We start from the raw sequence: 15712 nt of genomic DNA on the forward strand, positions 1-15712 counted from the left end.
AAAAAAAAAAAAAAAAAAAAAAAAAAAAAAGCTGGCAGGTAAGCTGGTCCAGTGAGTAAAGGTTCTCGCTCACCACCAAGCCTGATGATCTGAGTTCCGTCAGCAGGTTCTCAGATGATGCAGAGAATCAACTGCTCCAAGCAACCTTCTGACCTCCGTGCGTGTGCCGTGGGGCGGGCACACAGGACAGGCACACACTAAATAATGTAACAATTGTTTAACTTCAAAAGGCAAAACTAACAAAAGTATGGTTTAAAATGTCCTTTTCCCAAAAGAATCCCAGGCACAGCCACCTCCTGCATCTCTTTGGGCTGCCACCAAGCCAGCCAGTCTGACTGAATCAGTGGGCTCCAGGTCAGTGAGAGACCCCGCCTCGACTACCTCCCTGCTATCTGTATTTATTGTTTGTTTTGTTTCATGTTTTTCTGCAGGCTGGGCGACCATCTCGTTTCTCCCCAGAATGCCCAACAAGCCAGACATAGCTGCCTGCAGGCCCTACCAGCCACTCAGCCAGACATCCGCAAAGACGGCAAACCTGGTGCTGCTGGGCATGGCACACCCTCTCCATGTAAGAACCCTGTGGGTGCAGAGCCGGGCCTGAGCTCCCGGTTCAAGAATCCAAGTGAAGTAACAGCTGGTGCATGTCTGCTCCTAGGAAGCAGCCTGGCCTCAGCCACGGTTCTGGATCACAGAAGTCCACACTGACAGAGGGGTGCCGGGCTTGTCTCCCAGATCCCGCTGAAGCGGTGTGTCTACCGCTCACATCTAGCAGCTCCTGGAAATTGGTTTAATGGGAGACTTTGGCATAGCCAGCTCAGTTTGCTATCTGGCTTAGTCCATTTTCCATGGCTATAACAAAATGCCTACGACTGGATATTTCATTTTATGTGTGCCAGGGGTCAACATTGGGTGTCTTTCTCTGTCTCTCTCTACCTTATTTTTTGAGGCAGGGTCTCTCCCTGATTCTGGAGCCCACTGATTCAGCTAGGCTGGCTGACCAGCAAGCCCCAAAGGTCGTTGTTTCTCCCTCCCCAGTACTGGGATCACATGTGCACACTACTGTGCCCTGGTGTGTCCGTGGGTGCTGGGCACTGACCTCAGTCTTCATGTTTTCAGAACAAATACTTTACCAACTGAACTCTTTCTGCAGCCCCTGGGGCTGGGTACTTTAAGATAAGTTAACTTAGTTCACAATTTAGGAAACTGGAGATTTAAGACCCGGTGTTTCCATTGCTTCAGCCTCTCACGAGGGCCTCATTGGTTGTCACAGCAAGGTCACCAGCACTGATGGGTGTGCATACAAAAGACCCAGAGCATACGGGTCTTAGAAGACAAGAAGCCAGCATCCAAGGGGGCCAGGCTGGCTCTTTTGTTTTCATGGCAGTCATTCTTGAGGGGACCAATGAGATTCCCAGCATGATTGCCTCAGCACCCTCCCCTAGGAGGTGAGGCGGCCATGACCTAATCGCCATGCCCTAGACCTAACATCTACAGATGTCACCACCTCTGCACTGCCAAATGAACCTCAGGACATTCCCAAACCTATCTAAACCATCCCAATACAGCCTGACCAGGTTCCAGCAGCCCCGAGTCTCATGCTGAGGGTACAGCCATGTGTCTGCAGGCTCCATGGCATCAGAATGTGCCAGGATGTAGTTTAAAGGACCCAGTCAGTCAGTGGAGTTAAACTGAAACTGGTGAGGCTTGAAAGTGTATTTTAGATGCCAGAGGGGAGAAAAAAGCATTTGGATCAGAAGTATACAGAGTATTTCTTTTTTTAATTTTCAGAAGGAAATTGCAAGGATTGTGATTGCCAGATGAGACTCTAACCTCCATTCCAGTAGGGAAAGCCACAGAATAGCAAATGCGATCTCAGGAGGACCTGATCTGTCAAAGGTTCCTGTGCCCAGACACTGAGGAACCTGCTAGTGACTGAGCCCAAGGGAGGTCCCTATGGCTTGCGGTGAGGGGGACACTCAAGGGTCCTTTTGGTTATGGGCAGCTTCAGAGGTTTTTGCCAAGTCACTGGCCAGTGGTTATCTGGTTTATTTGGCCTGTATTTGCAGTTAGTCGTAAATCTCACTAAGTGTGACGTCACCGTGAAGGATGGGCTGGGCCATCCAGGGCGTCTGCTGGTCCTGCTGATGCAGAGGATGAAGTCTCTCACACATGCCAGGAAGGTGCCTTACCACTGAGCCACACCACCAGCACCCCTTCCTGTCTTTCAGCTAGAGTCATGGTGCTGTTAGGGTCCGGGGTACTTGAGCTTGTGCGTAGACATGACGAGGTGGCACCGGTGGCAGCTGCCACAATCAATATTGATATTGACTAAGGGTGTACTGGCACTCGTGTGTCATCCCAGGACACTCACAGGCGAAAGCAGGAGGACTACACAGATCCTGTCCAGGGAGGTGAAGCAGCAGGAGAGAGACAGGGAGGAGAGAGAAGGGGGCAGAGACAGATGGAGAAAGAAAGCAAGCCAATGTGAATTCGTTTCAGCCCTAACAGATTCCAGTTTCTTCCATGAATTCCATCGGGGCACTCCGCTGTGGTAGTCAGGAGAAGTTCCCAGGACCTCCGCCTAGTATGGCAGCAGCTATACCCCAGACCCTGGGGCAGCCATCTCTCCCAGATGAGCACACCCTGCTAGCCTGCTCCAAGTGCTGGATGGTCTTCCACGTGTCAGCTCCTTACCCACCTGATTACTTGGCCAGTCTGGGTCCCAGGCTCTCGGCTGCCTCCCGCTTCCGCGTCCGTCTCCGGCACCATCTGCTAGCCAGGCCCTGATACTGAGGCATTTGGTTTGCATTTGTTCTGCGCCTGGTGTAGACTTCACCTCTCCTCTACCGTCCTTTCATCCTGGCCCATCCACAGCCACCCGGCCCCTGGGTACACGTCAATTAATCCACTGGCCGCTGCCCCTTCTTATGGGGGTCTAAGGAGAATCTAGCTCTCACCAGCCCTGGCCTGAGGGAATGATGGTTTGAGCTCTCCCTGCCCCATCTTGTCCACTGTTTTATTTCTTCCCGTTGGATACTGTCAGTCGGCCTGAGGAAAGTTCTTCCCCAGTCACCAGCACATAACTTGAGTTTCAACCGCACACCAGTTAGGCCCTGTATTCCCAGTACTCAGAAGCAGAGGTAAGAGGGTTGCAGCAAGTTCAAGGCCAGACTGGCCTACAGAGCAAGTGGGTTTCAGGTCCAGCTGGGGCTGTGTCCTGAGATCTCACCTTTGAAAAAAAAATCACACAGAATGAGCAGATGCGGGGTTCAGGTGCCCAGCACTGTCTGAAATAGACTCACTGCGGACAAGGCACCCCTGTCCAGTGTGTCTCCCCGGTAGCTGCTTGTGTGTGCTGGTGGTGCCCTTTCCTCCAGATCCTGGCTCTGTCCATGGGCCCATTTTTCTTAGGTGGGGCCCCAGAATCTACAGTGTGCCCTGTGCTGAAAGAAGGACAAGAGAAGCGGGCAGCCTTGGCTGCCACAATAAAATACCTGGGCAAAAGCAACTTAAGGGAAAAGGGCCTATTTGGCTCAGTTTCTGATTACAAACCACCGTTGTGGGGAAGTCAAGGCAGCAGGAACTGGAAGCAGCCAGTCACATCACACCCACGTGCAAGAGCAGAGGGCAGTCATGGATGCCAGTGTTCACTTTTTTCTGCATCCTTATACCATCCAGGATAGCCTGCCCAGGGAATGGTTCCACATATAGGCTTCCTATTAATCAAGGGTCCCCGCCCACAGGCCCACCTGATCTAGACACGGCCTGCATTGGGACTCCCTTCCCACGGGATTCTAGACTCTTGTCAGGTTGGTAATAAAACTCACCATCAGAGCTAGGCAGTGGCGATCCAGCACTCGGGAGGCAGAGGCAAGCATATCTCCAAGTTCAAGGCCAGCCTGGTCTGTGGAGCCAGTTCCAGTACAGCCAGGGCTACACAGAGAGACTTTGTCTCTGTATTGATCCTGAGAGAGAAATTTATCAAAGATTGGGAATGAAAAGAGGTGAAGAAATTTCCTCCTCAGGACAGAGCCCCCACATAAAGTCCAGCATGCTTTTGGGAAGCCGTCAGAGCCTGTGGTGGGCAGTAGCTGGCCCACTTTTTGATTTCCAAGGAGACCCCGCTCAGCAAGGCAGAACCTTCATTTTAGGCCCAGGTAACGGCATCCACTTTGTGCACCGAGACAGGAACAGGTTGGATCACAAGCCCTTACACTCTGCTTTGCAGCTTGTGGGAGTTCAGCCTGTGAACTCCATGAGCAGACCTACAGTTATCCACATGGGACCTTCCACTTGTGAGCAGGCCCTGGAAATGTGAACCAAAATGCCAGGCATCATGGCTTTATGAGATTACGAAAACACAAAACTCATGTGCCTATAGAGCTATATTCTGAGAGGCATCGGTTGTCAAAAATGGGGAAAACATTTTAAATTTTATAGCCTATATAATTATCCATTCAATAAAATATTTTTGGCAACTATATATAAGAATTGGAAAGATCCCTCAGTGGTTAAGAGCGCTTGCTTCTCTTGCAGAGGACCTAGGTTTGGCTCACAGTTATCTGTAGCTCCAGTTCTAAGGTGTCCAACACCTTCTTCTGGCCTTGCGGACCAGGTGCACGTGTGGTAAACATGCATAAATGTAGGCAAACACTCATGCACATAAAGTAAGAATAAATACATCTTAAGAAAATAAATAAAAGAAGAAACTAACCATCAGCTTGGTGTGGAGGACACATCTTTAATATCAACCCTAGAGAGGCAGAGGCAGGTCACGGTTGCCTGGTCTACATAGTGAGTTCCAGGCCTGGGAGAACCAGTCTCAAAAACACAAAACAAAACTGGACTGGACTGGCTTAGATGGCTTGGATTCCCAGCATCCACATGACGGTTCACAACCCCCTGTAAACTCCAGTTCCAGGGGGCTGGATGCCTCTTTCTGGCCTCTGAAGGTTCCTGCGTTCACATGGTGCACATGCATACACTCGGGCGCACTCTACACCCATAAAAGAATAAACGACAACAACAAAGATTAACCATCACAGGAAGGATGGAACAAAAGCCTCAGCAGGGGCTCCAGGGAGCTCACCATTGTTCCTCTCTCCTGCCGTCACTGTGCTGTCCCTGGACCCCGACCTCAGGAAGTCCAGGCCTAGAGATCTTTCCTGGCCTGGTGGTAACCTTGGAAAGCTGTGAGTGGAGGTTTTCCCCATGTAGAGCCAGTGCCTGGTGTGTGTCCGATCAGATCATATACAGTAGGCTGAGCCTTTGTCCCCTGGTCCTAGTTCTAGCACACTGCTCAGCCACTGCAGACAAGCCCTGCCCTGGCCCCTCAGAGAAGAGAGTCAGAAGCCAAAAGTTCTAGGCCCAGATAGACTGGCAACAAAACTACCCTTTAGCTTCCATATTGGAAATGGATTTCTTGTTTGGGTCAATAAAAACTTTTCGGTCTGGATTTGAAAGGAAATACAGGATAGGTTCCTTTATACTTAGTGTAAAACTAAGAAGAGAAAATGAAAAAGACTGACTAGGTGGTGGTGCACACCTTTAATCCCAGCACTGGGAGGCAAAGGCAGGTGGATCTGTGAGTTCAAGGCCAGCCTGGTCTACAGCGTGAGTTCTAAGACAGCCAGAGGTACACAGAGAAACTCTGTCGAGAGACAGACAGAGAGAGAGAGAGAAAGAGAGAGAGAGAGAGACAGAGAGACAGAGAGACAGAGAGACAGAGAGACAGAGAGGAAAGAAAGATTGAATAGTCATACTTCAGAGGGGACAGAAGTGGAGACTAGAAAGAAGCTTGGATCAAGGGAGCAGCAAGCCAGGACCCTGTCATAGTGCCACCCTAACAGTGACTGAGCAGAGGATGGGCATAGGACTGAAACGGAGACAACATGGGCCTGTCTCCAAGCCTCCACAGAAGCTCAGCATAATGTCCAGGTGTCCTGGCAGCCTAACCCTGCCAGTGACCACTTGCTTGCCCTCCTGTGAGCATGCTGAGGGTCCAACCTGGTGGTGTCTCCTCAGACAACTGAGTGCCAGCTCCATTTCTATCTTAAATACAAAGCTGCCAGACTTAGCGATTCCAAGGACAGGAGACTTGGTTATATTTGTTTGTAATAAATAAGCATGCTGCTGGACAGTGGTAGCGCACGCCTTTTAATCCCAGTACTCGGGAAGCAGAGGCAGGCAGATCTCTGTGAGTTCGAGACCAGCCTGGTCTACAAGACCTACTTCCAGGACAGTTAGGGCTGTTACACAGAGAAACCCTGTCTCGAAAAACAAAACAAACAAAAACTATGCCTCCCAGCCTTGTGTGGAGATGTGAACAGACCAGGGAGACAGTCCCATGACTATTGGCTGGCTTCCCCAGAGACAGAGAGGAGACTGGAGGCTGCACAGGAAGGGGCAGCACCTCCCATACTGTGCCCCTTGCCCATGAGATCCCAAACTGCAGGGCTAATAAGTCCAGGTCTGTGAAGTCAGAGCCTGGGATCCAGCACATGTAGGCCTGGGGTCGGGTCTTCCATGGTTGTGTAGCCCAGCGTAGGAAAGAACATCCTAGGGGGCTCCAGGGCAGGTGTGTACTGGGCCCTGAACTCTCCTAGGGGGCTCCATGGCAGGTGTGTACTGGGCCCTGTCCTCTCCTAGGGGACTCCAGGGCAGGTGTGTACTGGGCCCTGTCTTCTCTCCAGCAGTTATGGATCCCAAGCCAAGAGATTGGTTACCAGCTGGATATCAAGAAGAGCCTCGGTTGATTCCCAGCTGGCCAAATGACGTGGTCCAGGACCCAGACAGTGGACATACCACCAGGTAGGCTGATGGATGTTGTGAGTCCTGGTATCCCACTTAGACACCAGGTGCTCGGGATCAGCCCCACAGGCTAGATAGACAGAATCCTTTCTGAGGCAGGGTTTTCCTATGTAGCCATGGCTATCCTGCTACTCAACCAAGCTGGCCTCGAACCCAAGAGATACACCTGCTTCTGCCTCCCAAGTGCTGGGATTAAAAATATGTGCCACCTCTGCCTGGCTGATATACAGTGTTTTAGAGGACTCCTGTGTCCCAAGAAAAGTGAAAGAGACTTCTCTGGACCCCGAAACATGGTGAATATGCCTAGTGGGAGTACCTGTGGCCCATGAGTGTGTCAGAGCCGAGGGACGGTGGGGACATGCTGCCTGAGAGCCGTTGTCAACATACGGTCCTATGTTTACTCTGTTGGTTTTGGGTTTTTAAATTTATTTATATTTTATATATGAGTGTTCTGCATGTTTACCTGCACGACAGAAGGGGACATCAGGTCCCACAACAGGTGATTCTGAGCCACCATGTGGGTGCTGGGAACGAACCCAAGACCTCTGGAAGAGCAGCCAGTGCTCTTAACTGCTGAGCCATCTCTCCAGCCCCTTGGTTTGCTTTTGAGACAGGGCTTCACTGTGTAGCCTTGGCTGGCCTAGATATCACTCAGACCCCCTGAAGGATGGAGGGGGAATGAGGGCATGAGGGAAGGAAACCCCCTGGGAGTGCTTAGGAGAAGTGATCCGGGCAGCAGGCTCTTAGCTTTCACAGAAGGTAGCATGGAGGGAGACAGATGGATGGAGAGTGACAGGAAGTGCTCGGGCGGAGGTCCCTGGAACAAGACAGACGTTTCTTCCTTTCTCTACCCCAGATGAGCACAGATGGGTCCTCAGTGGATCGCTGTCTTTCACAGTCTGAAAGCACCTTTCTGAGGGTCTCAGCAGCCCTTTCAGAAACCCCCCTCAGGGAGGGGCCTCCGTTGTCCTCTCCAGGCCCTCCAACTCTCTGGTCAGCCCTGCAGGCAGAGCAGCCTCAAGAGGGAGGATCCAGTCTCTAGCACTGAAATGGAACTCGAGAGTGATGAAGGGGCGAGCGCTCTTGGACTCTACATGGGAGGAATGAGGCAGTGGCCGCAAGGGCCTTCTGTGACCAGCCTTCTAACAGACTGGGAGGTGCTGCCATCTGCATCTTCAGTGAGCACCCCCCCAGTAGTACCCGCAGGAACCCCTACACACACACACACACACACACACACACACACACACACACACGCATGCACGCACTCTCTCTCTCTCACACACACACACACACACACACACGCTCAAGCACTCACACACACACCTCAGTGGCATCTAGAGTCAAAAGAAGCCCCTCCTCTGTGGTGTGCGCAGCTCCACCTCACTAACCAGTCTGCCAAGGCCCTCCTCGCCTTCTTGGAGGGGAGCTTGTCTACCAGCTGGGGCTCCTTGGCCCTGGGATTCCTACAGTGAGGGTAAGGATCAAAGTCAGCCACAGCCTCCTCACATTGCCTGCTTGCTCCCCCACCACAGGGGCCTCTCCCGCTCCTCAGCACTGCCAAGTCTGCCCTTCCTGTGCTGGGGCCTCTTTCTTCCTGTAAATGCTGAGCTCATTTCCGAAGCTCACCACTCAAGACGGCCCTTTCCCTAAAAATAGCCATTCTCACAGTGGCAGGGCACCTTCACAAAGCTCTCCTGGGAGCACCCCCACTACACCCAGCTGGGCCCAGATGCCCCTCGGAGCTGAACTCTTAGGTGCCTTCATCTGGTGTCAGTCACAGAATTGAGCTCTTTCGAAGTGTAGGGGCTCCACATGAGGAAGAATAGGGTGGAAAGAGGGAAGTGGACACGCTGCCCCACCCCCACCCCACCCTGACCATGCAGGGAATACTGTTTGCTGGCTCCCAACCTCTTGTTTTCTGGGCTGACCTCAGCTCAGTCCCCTTGTGGATCTCAGCCAGGCACCCTTCCCTCCTACCTGACCACAAAGACAGGTCACACCCCTGACCACAGGCTCAGGACAGCCACAGCCCTCTCCCACACTCAAGGCGCCAAGGGTGCTGTCCGATGGCCAGCTGATTCCCCCATCCTCAGAGACAGCGAGGATGGGTGGCTGCCGCCGTGTCCCCATTCCTGGCTGTCAGAAAGCACGTTGGATGGACGTTGGAGACAAGGCTATCTGCACAGGCTTGGCAGGGAATGTTTGCCTCTGGGATAGGGACAGTGCCTCATCCCGGAAGAGTGGGGTGTCTGGGCAGTCACAGCCCTGGACACACGGAATGACAGTGCTGCCCCGTTGGTCCAGCTCCTGGGGCTTTTGGACACAGTTGCCACGCAGGCTACTTTCCAGGACTTTGCAGCACCCGCCTTGCTTTATAAAATGGCTTTTGGGGAACCAGAAATAAAGTTCCAGCCTTACTGTTCCCTCTTCCTCTCCCGGATAAAAACTTTCCTTTTCTTTCTTAAAAACCCATAATCAGTTTGTATATGCACACAGTGTGGGGCTGGAAGGTGGGCCGGGGTATGTGTATGTCAGAGGACAACCGCTGTGTATTTTCTGGGGTTTGAACTCAGGTCCCCAACCTTGAGCAGCAAGCATCTGACTTTCCTGCCAGCTCCTTCAAATCCCAGCATTAAGTCACTGGGAAACACTGATGACCAGACTTTTGTTTTATTATTTTCCTTTTATTTTTGTTAAAAACAAACAAACAACCCTGATAAAATCAGGAATAGGTTTAGAAGTGGTGGTGACGCAGAGGCAAGCCTGGATAAGATAGGGTGAGAGCTGGCAGGGGCAGGGAACAGTGGTGTCTCCACTCTGATCCCCGGTATCCTTTTCTCACTCGACAAACTGCTACACTCCAGAGTAGGTGATTCCTCTGCCGTGTCTGTTCAATATAGGAGGAGCTGTCCATCTTATCAGGTAGCTCACTAGATGACCAGGCTTCTAAAATACATTTATTGATGGGATTAAAGATGTGCGCCACCGCCCCCTCACCCCCCCCCAAAAAAAACAGCTATTGCACCAGACTGTGAGTTCAAGGCCAGCCTGGGCTACATAGCAAGATCCTGTTCCAAGCTTCACAAAACAAAACAGAGCCGGCAGGTTGGATCTGTGAGTATAAGCCCCTGCTACCATGCCTGACAACCTGATCCCCAAAATCCACATGGCAGGAATGAATTGACGCCCACACAGTGTCATTGACCCCCACACATGGGCCACAGTACGTTCACACCTACACACATGCACACAAAATTAGTAAATATCGTGTTTTAAAAGACAGGGTAAGCTGGGCGGTGGTGGCGCTCGCCTTTAATCCCAGCACTCGGGAGGCAGAGGCAGGCGGATCTCTGTGAGTTAGAGACCAGCCTGGTCTACAGAGCTAGTTCCAGGACAGGCTCCAAAGCCACAGAGAAACCCTGTCTCGAAAAAAAAAAAAAAAAAAAGACAGGGTAAGCAAGGAGAATACATTTGGCCAAGGCATTGCCCCAATTAGCACTCAGTCCAGCTACACAGGGCGCCTGCTTGTTCCTTGCATTGAACACTGGCTGGTTTTCAGACGTCAGCCTCCAGGAAGGAGATCACCGTGAATGCAGCTTGCGTTTCCACCATCTTCAGGGCCGCCACCACAGGTTGGCACGGTGCTGGCACACGGTCTGTAGGTGGCCCTGTGAGACCCAGAAAGCACCATGGCTGAGTGAAAGGGAGGCATCCCACCGATGGAGCGCACGTGTCTAATCCCAGACCCAGGACCTTTCTTATGTAGACAGGAAATGATTATTTAATAAATAGATTCTAAACCCCCCTAATCTGAAAGACTGAAAACCAAATGCTCCCAAATCTGAAACTTTTGAACGCTGACCTTATAGTAAGTAGAACTTGTTCTTTGTTGGGCAGTGAGGGGTGGGGTGGGGGCACACTCGAGTGTATATGCAGGTTCTTATTTGTGCGTTTGCCTCTGTGGGCATGAAGCTGACATAGGCTGGCTTCCTTGATTGGTTTTCAGGGTCTCGCAGAATCCAGAGCTCTGTGATTCAGGTAGTCTGGCTGGCCCATTTCCACCTGCCTCCTATGTACAGGGATCTTAGTGGTTCACCATGACTACCCAGTGGCATTTATGTTTATAAATAGGTCTAGGGATTCCAGCTCCAGTCACACTTGCGTGACAGGTACTTTACCTGATAAGCTGTCCCTCCAGCCCACTCCGTAGCCCACACTGACTTTGATGTTGACAATATTGATGCTTCAGCCTCCCAAATGCTGGGATTAGAAATGTGTGCCGCCAACCACATCTGGCTTATTTTTTAATGTTATTTATTTATATTTTATGTATGTGTGCCCTGCATATACATATACCTGCAGGCCAGAAGAGGGCTTCAGATCTCATTACAGATGTTTGTGAGCCACCATGTGGGTGCTGGGAATTGAATTCAAGATCTCTGGAAGAGCAGCCAGTGCCATCTCTCAGCCCAACCTGGTTTTTTTTTTTTTTTTTTTAAAGAAGAGTTTCAAATGCTTTTGAAGCAGTGTGTCGTAGCACAGTATGTAACCCGAGCATGTAGGAGGCAGAAACAGGAAGACCAAGACTACCACGCATGGGACTGGAGAAAGAGAACACACACAACCATGGGGACCTGAGTTGGGGTCCCCGGCACCCACGCACAAGGCAGGTGTACTGGTATATTGCTACCCTGGTGCTGGGGAGACAGGGAGAAGACAGAATTGCTGGGGCTTGCTAACCAGCTGGTGTAGCCAATAAACAAACAAACAAACAAACAAAACACGTGTGAGCTCCAGGTTCAGTGAGAGACCTGTGTCCAGGGCATACGGTGGAAGAGATAGAACAGAGACCAGCTCTCACCCTCTGGCCTCCGAGCGGTCACGTGCCTGCATGCATCCCTAAACATACACACGTACACCGTGTGCGTGCACACACCAAAAGAAAGTTACAGGCTAGCTTGAACTACATAGCTACACTCAAGACTTGTTTTTTGATTTTGTTGTTGGTGGTGGTGGTTGTCTGTTTCTTGGTTTTCAGACCAAGTCTCACTGTATATCCCAGGCCGGCCTCAAGATCATTGCAACCCTCCCAACCTAGCATCCTGAGTGCTGGAATTATAGGCATGTGTGACTAAGCCTGGCAAGAGCCTGTCTCTAAGAGCTGTAAAATTATGTTCAAGTTATATTGTGCAGATTCATATAATGCACACATGAAACGTAAATGATTTCTTGTCGTTCTTTGAGACGGGGCCTACCTGTGTGGCTTTGGCTAACCTAAAACTCACTGTGNAACAAACAAACAAAACACGTGTGAGCTCCAGGTTCAGTGAGAGACCTGTGTCCAGGGCATACGGTGGAAGAGATAGAACAGAGACCAGCTCTCACCCTCTGGCCTCCGAGCGGTCACGTGCCTGCATGCATCCCTAAACATACACACGTACACCGTGTGCGTGCACACACCAAAAGAAAGTTACAGGCTAGCTTGAACTACATAGCTACACTCAAGACTTGTTTTTTTGGTTTTGTTGGTGGTGGTGGTGGTTGTCTGTTTCTTGGTTTTCAGACCAAGTCTCACTGTATATCCCAGGCCGGCCTCAAGATCATTGCAACCCTCCCAACCTAGCATCCTGAGTGCTGGAATTATAGGCATGTGTGACTAAGCCTGGCAAGAGCCTGTCTCTAAGAGCTGTAAAATTATGTTCAAGTTATATTGTGCAGATTCATATAATGCACACATGAAATGTAAATGATTTCTTGTTGTTCTTTGAGGCGGGGCCTACCTGTGTGGCTTTGGCTAACCTAAAACTCACTGTGAAGACCAGGCTGACCTTGAACCCATAGAGAACCACCTGTCTCTGCCTCTTAGTGTTGGGATTAAAGGTGTGTGCCACCATGCCCAGAAGCATAAATGAATTTCTGCAATAAGATGTGGTCCTGGGACGGGGGAATTGTTGCTTGTGACACCAAAACACAGGGCTCATCTCAGAGGGAATAAGAGTTTACTATGGACCCAGAAACTCAGATTTAGGTCACCCCAAATTCAGTGTCCCAGTGTGGACAGTCTGATGGTGGTTTTATAGTCACAGAACAAAGAAAGTCGTAAACATCCAGGAGGTGGTTCCAGTGCAGGGGTAACGTCGCTATAGACTTCAGATCCTGTCGCCCGCCCCCAAGGGAAGGGCTTATCCCTACATCTGGTGACTCCCCTGCCTTTTGGTGGGTGGGAACTAGAGGTTTGACTATGCGTTCCCAAAAGTTGTATCCATTTGTCTAGGATGTTAGGTCAGATGTGGAGTAGGGCAAGGAATGGCTATTTCGAGAGAAAGTGTATTAGACCTGCCTTTAATGCTCCCACCACTCCGAAGTCATTGACACTCTGGGCAATTAATGAGCTCTGTAGAAAGTGCCATAAAAGGTGTGACTTCTTTCTGGGAACTTTGCACTGTACCAGCAGAGGACCTGGCGTTTTTTCCAGCACCCACCCCAAGCAGCTCACTGCAGTCTGCAACCCTAGTTTCAGCGGAATCTGACAGCCTTATCTGACCAGGCCAGGCACACGCGCGACGCACATGCATACATGCAGGCCCTCACATATACACATAAAAGAGAGAGACTTGGATCCCACATGGCCAGGCATGGTAATGCACACCTTTGATTCCTGTACTCGGGAAACAAAGGCAGATGGATCTGTGAATTCAAGGTCAGCCTGGCCCTAGAAAGACCCTGCCCCACCCCACAAAGACTTGGATCCTGTCCCCAAGACATTTCATTGCACCTATATGTTCCAAAATGTTTTAAAATTAAATCCAAAATACTTCTAGCCCCAAGCATTTAAGATAAAAGAGATTCCCTCCCTCCAGCAGCTTTGCTTTTTAAATATGAGAAACAGTTCATGTGTGTTGCTTTTTTTATTCTCCCTCAAGTGTCCCCACCAGATATGTGGCAGCTCAAGATACGGTATTTTTGTACATCCCAATAAAAATTACCCTTTCAAATCAGAGGGCCATAGATAGCAGGACAGGAGAGCCGAGTGTTTGTGTGCACAGGTGTGAACCGTTGGTGGATGTTAGACCTATCTGCCTTCACCTGGAGCATTTTCTCCTCTCCTGGTCTGCACCCTGTCTCCACCATCGTCTAAGTCTCGTTATTCTCAGGACAAGGTGTCTGTGGCAGAAACCAAGAGCAGCTTCCAAACCTAGAGAGCAGAGAGCAACACCTGACCACCTCCTGCATGGCTTCCTGCATAAGGAAAGGACCTCTGCCGGGGTGCTCAGCTGCCAGGGTGCTCAGCTGCCGGGGTGCTCAGCTGCCGGGGTGACTCGGCAGCACTCAAAACACAAGTGCAGAGGCAATGCCCCTGGCCTCTTATATTGCTCTTCCCGGCCAACACAATATCCCCACTGATGAATTGACATAAAGTGGCACCCTAATAAATCCTTGCCTATATTGGGGCCCCTCCCAGTGAACACATACGTCAAACTGCCCGTGTGTTCCTGCAGCAGATGACTTTCTGGAACTCACAGCAGAGTGCCCTCCTGGACTTCCTTTTCCCGTTCCCTCCTCTGTACTCTATCCGTCCGGGGTCATTTCCTGGTTCCAGCTCTGGCCCTGGGCAGCTAGCTCCCATCGTGGGGGATGGAACCCTGGCAGTGCCCTTTCCATCACCCCTGAGAAGTCAGTGACCACTCCCTGCCAGCACACCCTCCTCCTGCAGCAGCAACCAAGCTTTGGAGTGCTTTGTTGGGCATGGGTCCTGCTAAGCCAAGGGCTGGCTCCCTGGTGTTCTAGGAAGGACAACAATCCCCATCACTAGTAGGAAGAGTCAGCCAGAGGGAGCTCCTGCCTGAGGGTTCTCCCTGACCCAGCAAGGTTCTCCCTGACTCTGCTAAGCAGAGAGAACACCCTGTGACTTTTAGAGTGTGAGTCAGGTTTCTTCCAAAAGATAACAACGGAATGTGTATCTGAGAGAGAGAGAGAGGTTTTTTTGTTTTGTTTTGTTTTGTTTTTTGTTTGTTTGTTTTTTTCCAAGGCAGCGCATCTCTGTGTCTAAGAGCCCTGGGTGTCCTGGAACTCAATTTGTAGATCATGCTGGTCACGAACTCACAGAGATCTGCCTGCCTCTGTCTTCCGAGCGGGCTCCTATGATTATGGAGGGTTAGTGAGTTCAGACTGGAGATTCAGGGAAGGCCAGCAGTTCAAGTCCAAAGGGCTCCAGCTAGCAGAATTACTTCCTACCAGGAAAGGTCATCCTTTTTTAATTCAGGCTGAGTTAGCTAAATCCCAGCAGAGGAGTTCCAGCTTGATTCCTTGGGGTGATCTAACTGACTCACAGTTCACTGGCGAAACCCAAATCTTAACCTAAAGCCCATTTGACACAGGAAAACAGCAGTCTTCTCTGGGCTTTGGTACAGGCTGGTGTCCTTTCATGGTGGACTAGGAGAGCACAGCTCTCCGTGCCCACTGCCCGGGTCCTTCTCTTTTCCCCCTCCTGTCTTCTGCCGATCCACTGCATGGACCGCATGGCTCCCAGACTGGACTTGGTTGAGACAGGCCCAGGAGCTCAGCGCTAGCCCCGCCTCTGCCACAGGAATCTCTGTGGCTCGAGCAGGTGGTTTTCACTTGCTTCAGTATCGTTCCTTCTCTGGATGAGGTAAAACTACACCTTCTGATGGTTGGCACTGAAAATGAATGTGCATTTTACCACAATTAAAAATTAAGTGTTGCTGGGCAATGGTGGTGCATACCGTTAAGCCCAGTATTCGGGAGGCAGAGGCAGTGAGTGGATCGCTGAGATCAAGGCCAGCCTGGTCTCCGAAGTGAGTTCCAGGATTGCCAGAGCTGTACAGGGCAACCCTGTCTCAGAAGAAAGAAAAGAAAGAAAGAAAGAAAGAAAGAAAGA

General features: G+C 50.8%; 2 protein-coding genes across 11 annotated transcripts in view; one reads left to right on the forward strand and one right to left on the reverse strand.

Moving 5' to 3' along the window:
• Htr2b (5-hydroxytryptamine receptor 2B) overlaps window positions 1-15712 on the reverse strand; it is a 748006-nt gene that overhangs the window by 171363 nt on the left and 560931 nt on the right. The gene's annotated exons all lie outside the window — the stretch shown is intronic.
• The window catches only part of Armc9 (armadillo repeat containing 9), a 137292-nt gene that overhangs the window by 113643 nt on the left and 7937 nt on the right, over window positions 1-15712 (forward strand). The window contains exons 22-23 of one of the 3 annotated variants that reach the window (XM_050123108.1): window positions 432-568; window positions 6693-6810. In XM_050123108.1, coding sequence (XP_049979065.1) covers window positions 432-568; window positions 6693-6810 — 255 coding nt within the window. Of the gene's footprint in view, window positions 1-431; window positions 569-2499; window positions 4720-6692; window positions 6811-15712 lie in introns of those variants that run through there. The other 2 variants (XM_050123109.1, XM_050123110.1) reach the window with 2 other exon arrangements.

Source organism: Alexandromys fortis, unplaced genomic scaffold (assembly GCF_014885135.2).
Source record: "Alexandromys fortis isolate MF-2015 unplaced genomic scaffold, M_Fortis_MF-2015_v1.1 scaffold_213, whole genome shotgun sequence".
NCBI classification, from domain to species: domain Eukaryota; kingdom Metazoa; phylum Chordata; class Mammalia; order Rodentia; family Cricetidae; genus Alexandromys; species Alexandromys fortis.